Source organism: Crinia signifera, chromosome 2, assembly GCF_055691185.1.
Source record: "Crinia signifera chromosome 2, ASM5569118v1, whole genome shotgun sequence".
NCBI classification, from domain to species: domain Eukaryota; kingdom Metazoa; phylum Chordata; class Amphibia; order Anura; family Myobatrachidae; genus Crinia; species Crinia signifera.
Window position 1 is genome coordinate 97,364,215 of NC_139218.1, and position 6,024 is coordinate 97,370,238.

General features: G+C 38.6%; 2 protein-coding genes across 2 annotated transcripts; one reads left to right on the top strand and one right to left on the bottom strand.

Annotated features, from left to right (window-relative positions):
* The first annotated feature begins 741 nt into the window (after positions 1-741).
* On the top strand, positions 742-1,548 carry CLDN34 (claudin 34). The gene has a single exon (XM_083171019.1). It carries the CDS (start codon positions 742-744, stop codon positions 1,546-1,548), a length of 807 nt encoding a protein of 268 aa, XP_083027145.1.
* Positions 1,549-4,733: 3,185 nt separating this feature from the next.
* Positions 4,734-5,315, bottom strand: LOC146058423 (claudin-22-like). The gene has a single exon (XM_083170704.1). It carries the CDS (start codon positions 5,313-5,315, stop codon positions 4,734-4,736), a length of 582 nt encoding a protein of 193 aa, XP_083026830.1.
* Positions 5,316-6,024: the final 709 nt, after the last annotated feature.

Genomic DNA, 6,024 nt, shown 5'->3' on the forward strand with positions numbered 1-6,024 from the left:
GTGCAATAGAGCAGACAGCACAGGTATCACATTGAGTTATAATAAAAAATAATAGATCAATAAAACATTATCTTAGTTATTTTATACTTATTTTTTAATGCAGTAATATTTTAAGAAAATACTGTACTTTACTCCAAGAATAAAGCATTTTAAGAATCTTGCTCTGTAATTACCACGGATGGCACTGCTGATACTTCTTACATAAATTAGGATAACTCTCATTTAAACCAACAATAGAGCTTTTTGCTCTTTCATTAATCTACGCCATATTCTTTTAACATAATCTGATTAAAAACAATGCCAATTCATATATAAATCAGTAAAAATATTATATACAGTATTCATTTATTTTATTCAGAAGAACGTTATTTGAAACCCCGGAGATAATAAAGCACATTGACAGTAGGTTTGAATTGTAAACAGTTACCATGTGATTGACAACAGCCTAATCTTTCTGAATGCTGCAGACTGGACATGGTAATTGTATACCATAAACTTGTTTCCAGTATCTTGGCAACTAAAGGTGTCAGCCTACATGTCCTTAGCAGGTGTCTCTATTTGTAGTAAAGGAATATGCACATAGTAGTATCTAGCAATGTAGAGGACTAACATTACCTGAAGCTGCGTCAGTCTTCTCGCTGAGATATCTCTGCATGAAGATAACTACTTGTCTCTCCTTCAGTGGCCAGCAATAGATGACTGTGACTGCAGAGGACAGAGGTTAGTCCATATCCTCAGGTCATGCCCTACCTGGCCCGCACAGCAAACCTCCAACTTACAGGATTCTGTTTTGCTACAGTGGGCTGGGTTTTAGGCTCCATAACCACAGGGCTTGTACAATGGAGAGTGTGGTATGTGGCCAACACCACCATCATTACTTCTGGCATCGCTTGGATAGGCATCTGGCGGACTTGCTTCTTCAGTCATGTTTTGGTGTCTCCAAACCTGGAAACCATGTACTGCCAAGAATTCAGTGTGATGGACTCCTTCATACCATGGGAAATATTTGTTGCACAAGGCCTCATGTTAGTGGCCATGATCCTTGGGGCTATGGGAAAAGCTGCTTGTGTCTACGGACTAAAGAATATTTATCAGGGGTCAAGCCATGTAGCCATCATCCCTTATTGGCTAACAGCAGGCGGATCTTTATATGTACTCTCCAGCATCTGCATTCTTATACCTGTGGCCTGGAACATGAAATCCGTTGTCAGTAATAGCGCTATATACTTTCCAAGTACATTCAGCATGCCGTCCAGTCCTGAGAAGCAGGAGGTTGGGGTTGGCATTTCCTTGGGGATTGTCTCCGCCATTGTACTTTTCCTCAGTGGAATCTTTTTCTTCTGCTACAAGCTACCTCCATTCATTGACCAGAGAACACATCCTATAAGTTGGGAGGATCCTGTGTTGTCTGATAGTCTCAGTGTGACCTCAGGGGATACAGGAATGTCTGGAAGTTGTGTCTCACTGACAAGATCTGCAAATACAACATCAAACTGTGAAGGGATCCAAAATGAAGCCTTCATCTGGGAGACAGAGGAAGACGTATGACTTTATGCCTAATAATGTAGTTCTACACCCTTGTTCCATGCAAAAGAATAATTAAATGTTTACGGCTACAGTCATTTGTATTTTAATTGCAGACAAAAATAAATTAAGTAACCAATGAAATTGTTTTTATATAAATTATTATATGATTCACTATATTGTTTATTTCAAGTAGAATATATAATGTTAGTGTACAGTACATGGATACACTTCAGCACATTAACAGCATATTTATGCATTTTTTTAAATAGGGGCCAAATATAATTTTATTTTATAATATCTCATATTTTTTTCTAATAAGTAATGAATTCATGAGAATAACTGAGCTCTGATATAATGTAAAATAACACTATTAATTTGCTTTTAAAATACATAAATAGTATAAATAAAAGCAGGGTTATAGCGTAGTGGTTAGCATTATTGTCTCACTGTTCTGAGGTCAGAAGTTCAATTCCTGGTCTGCTCTGTGGGGAGCTTGTATGTTCTCCCCATATTTGAGAGTGAAATTGGTTTGTCAGGGGGCAAAATTACTTGCTGTTTTTTATTGGGGGGGGGGGGGGGGGTTAGCTCCCAAATTTACTAAGATGGGAGTCCTATTACACATGGGATGGGGTGCTATAGGCAACCAATCAGAACCTACTTCTTATTTATTGAGCACCTTCTGTAAGATAATAGATTGTATCTAATTGGTTGCCCACAGCAACATCCCATGTGAAATAGTACTTTCCCATCTTAGTAAATCCCCCCAGTGTTAGCCCCTATATGTGCAGTATATAATAGCTATTACACAACAATAAAGTGGATTTGACCTATATAGTATGCTGGGAAATAAAATAAATACAGTAGAGGTCAGTACAAACCCCAAAATGGCAGCAGCGCAGAGAAAATTCAGCTTTCGTGTCAGCCTTGCTTTCCATGAGAATACTTTAAGATTTGCGCCATGGTGCATAGAGTTTTTCCATAATGGCCATGAGCACAATAGACAGAATAGAGACGGATGGAGTGGGTGCGTTCACTGCAAACTAGAGCTACTGTAAGACAATGCTCCTTGTATACAGCAGCGCAGATACACCATTTTTATTTTGCAGAGCACGATAACAGTACGGAGGGTCCATTTTAAGATGCATTTTATGTCATGCACTGATATTCCCACTCTGGGAAAAAAAAAAGCTTAAATTCTGTTCCAGTGAGACACAGAAGTATTCATTTGTCATCCATTGCTTTATATGAGAAAAAGCGTTCTCATTTGCAGGGTACTGTGTGAATTAAAAAAGGAAACAATAAGACATAGGCAGAATAGGCCCATTCTCCATCCCACAACCTGCTCCAGTGCCAGGCTGCCTGTGCCGGTTTCCACAATAACAGAAGCTTATGAGTGTGAGGTCTCCCTGGTATTCTAAAAATCAGCCTCACTGTTCCCCACATCTCAAAGGCTCCGACCACATGCTGAACAGTGGTGGGGTTCTCCTGAGCTGTGGCGTCTGGAGTAATTAACAAGGCTCAGACCATAGAGTGAGCAATTTTGCCATTTAAAGCAATTTACACTCAATTTAAACAATTCATATTAATCCATGATTCTGCTTAATTTATTGTGTGTTATCATTCATCTGCTGTAAAAAATGCTTCTTGTCTCATCGGTGTCTGCAGCGTTATTTTACCCTCAAAAGGCTTGTTGTAACCATTATTATAAGCCATTAATGTGTGCTGGCTTTAAGAAGATGAGAATCGGATAATCAGTGCAAAGTAACATTTGCTTAGAATTTCACTTAGAAAGAAAGGTCTCGCTCCCTAGAGCTTTCAATGTAAAATATTTTCCAAAAGATACTTTAAAATAAAAAAATATATAGTTACAGTTTCAGAGCTTTGATAAAGAAAATAATCCCTACTCCCCTTTCCTCTGTCAGCACACTCTGTCTCACCTGTTCATATACTTAACCCTTTAAGTGCCAACGTTGCCGTGAGAGGTGCAAAATATAAACTAAAAATGCCGGCGTGGCTCACAGGGACTGTTCTGTTTTTGGTGCAACGTTTAACAAAGCTTCAATCAATTGACTTCAGATCATTTGCCGGCAAAAACTAAAGTGATAGAAGTTTCATATTCCTCAACTTCGACCCTGGCACACAGAGACCTGGTGCTGTTGCAGAAGGACCTCAGGATTGCTGGCTTTTTTCATTCTCTAGTTGATATTAGAGAGAGAGAGAGAAGCAATTCCCCCTCACCCCCAAGACTTGGGGGAAAATGTACTAAGATGGGAGTTCTATTTCACATGGGGTGTTGTTATGGGCGACCAATCAGAAAATACTTCTTATTTATTTAGCACCTTCTAGAAGATAATATACAAGATATGATTGGTTTCCCATAGCAACATCCCATGTTAAATAGAACTGCCATCTTAGTATAGTTCCCCCTTGGTGTAGAAATAGCTGCCTCTTGAGTCACTCATTACAGTCACTCCTCTGTGTGTAAGGCAAACGTGCATACATACATGTATTGTATTACATAGAAATGCTGCTAAGCGTATTATACACATATTTTCCATTGTGTCTAGTAATCTATGTTCTTAGTGTCTAATGTCTGAGACTGCACTTGGCTTTGCATCTTAAACTTGTATCCAGGCACCAACAGTGATAGCGAAAGTGTAGCATTTCACTTAATTAGTGCTTTAGGGTAGAACAATTAAAAACTACACTACTAATAATAATAATAATAATCATACTGTACTATTGTGTATGCACTGTTAGCCTACAAAAGGAACAATGTATCTCTTTATCCTGAAGTAATGTACAGTATGTGACATTCTGCCACGCGTGTGGGTACAGGCTGGCATGGTCTGCATGCATCTCCCTCTGACTGCTAACAGACTTAAGATATAATATGTGAGAAAACTACAGCTGTGCATAAAGGCTCATATTGTTTTAAGCATATTTATTGTCAAATATTAAACATGTGGGAAATAAATATTCCATAATTTCTGACTCATTATATAGCGTATTATATGCCTACAGATAACACAGACAAAGCTGCAATTATTTACATCCTATAATTTGCTGAAAACGAAAAAATCTGGACTCATAAAAAAAACCTATAAAACAACTTACGTTGCAATGTTATTCCTTATGCAGAATAATACACTATTATCCTACATTTCTGCAATTTCAGGGTATAATTATTGAATCCTATGGCAATTTTAATTCAGACTGCAATGGAATTGTGAGACGATAAATACTCCGCCACCCGCAAGCAGGGAAAATCCACCCACCCAGCCGGTATACATTGCATCACCAAATTCCCCACGGGGAACGCCTTTGGGGATAGTGTGATCCCAAAATTTTAGCAGTGTATCATAAGCAAAGTAGGATACAGAGAAGAAAGTCAATGCGCCCGCCAATGCAAAGAGGACTCCTCCTAGGACAGAAAGCATCTTTTTGATATGTCTTTCTGAGTCGTCAAGACATTTCACACAAGTCAGTGCTGGTATGGATGCTGCAAATCCCATGAACCCAATGATCACTGAGAGGCAAACAAGGACACGACCCAATCGGATTTGATGCGGAAGATGGAGAGGAGTCTGGTATTCTTGACATACAGTGAAACCCAGATCTTGAACAACACATGTTTCCCACAAACCGAGCAGGTAGTTTTCATTGACCAGTAGGCCTGATGAAAAAGTCAACCAACGAGGAATGAATAAGGTCACCAGGCAGCACACGTAACCAGTGAGCGAGAGGAACAGGCCTGCAAGTTCGGCAAAGCAGAGCACTGCCTCCATTATACCACCTTGTCACTCTCGATTGCCCGTCTATACTTGGGAAGAAGGAGCTTTAAGCAACAGACAGCTTCCTTGCAGTGAGTTAGTTTTGAAATACCAGTCGGTAGGCAGCTTTGAATAAATCAATGCTTTTTAGTTTGCTTGTGAGACACTATTGTTCTTTTTAAATCCATTCTAATTATAGGTCAGTAGTTTAGAAAAAAAAAAAGTAGCCAGTGAAAATGTGTTGTATTCTTCTGAAAAAGATCATAGGATCAGATTAAATGATCTTCCCACTTGGCTTAAAAGAGAAAGAAACAATCCAGGACTTCAAAATGTTTTTTGAAGAATAATCCTTCATATACTGGACGGCAGTTTTCACTACAATAATTATTTGTGGTCAGCTTACAGGCAGATCAGCCTGAAAAGCTTGTACTACTCAGTGAATCAAAGGCATCATCAAAATGTATTTATTTAAACACATATACACTATATATATATATATATATATATATATATATATATATATATATATATTTTATAAGGGCACGGTCGTGCCCATATATTAAGGCTGAGTCGATCAAACAAAATTCTCCCATAGGGAACTTCTGAGATGGGGGCATGGTGTTTGAGGGGCTACTACTCAAAAGTGACTGGACGTACTGAGCTGAAATTTGGCATGGACGCGTAGAATTGTCATCTGGTGCTGGATTTTTTTTTACACCGTTTT

Bases quoted from the DNA above. Each gene is read 5' to 3' on its own strand.
- CLDN34 (XM_083171019.1), top strand. From the start codon at position 742: ATGCCCTACCTGGCCCGCACAGCAAACCTCCAACTTACAGGATTCTGT.
- LOC146058423 (XM_083170704.1), bottom strand. From the start codon at position 5,315: ATGGAGGCAGTGCTCTGCTTTGCCGAACTTGCAGGCCTGTTCCTCTCG.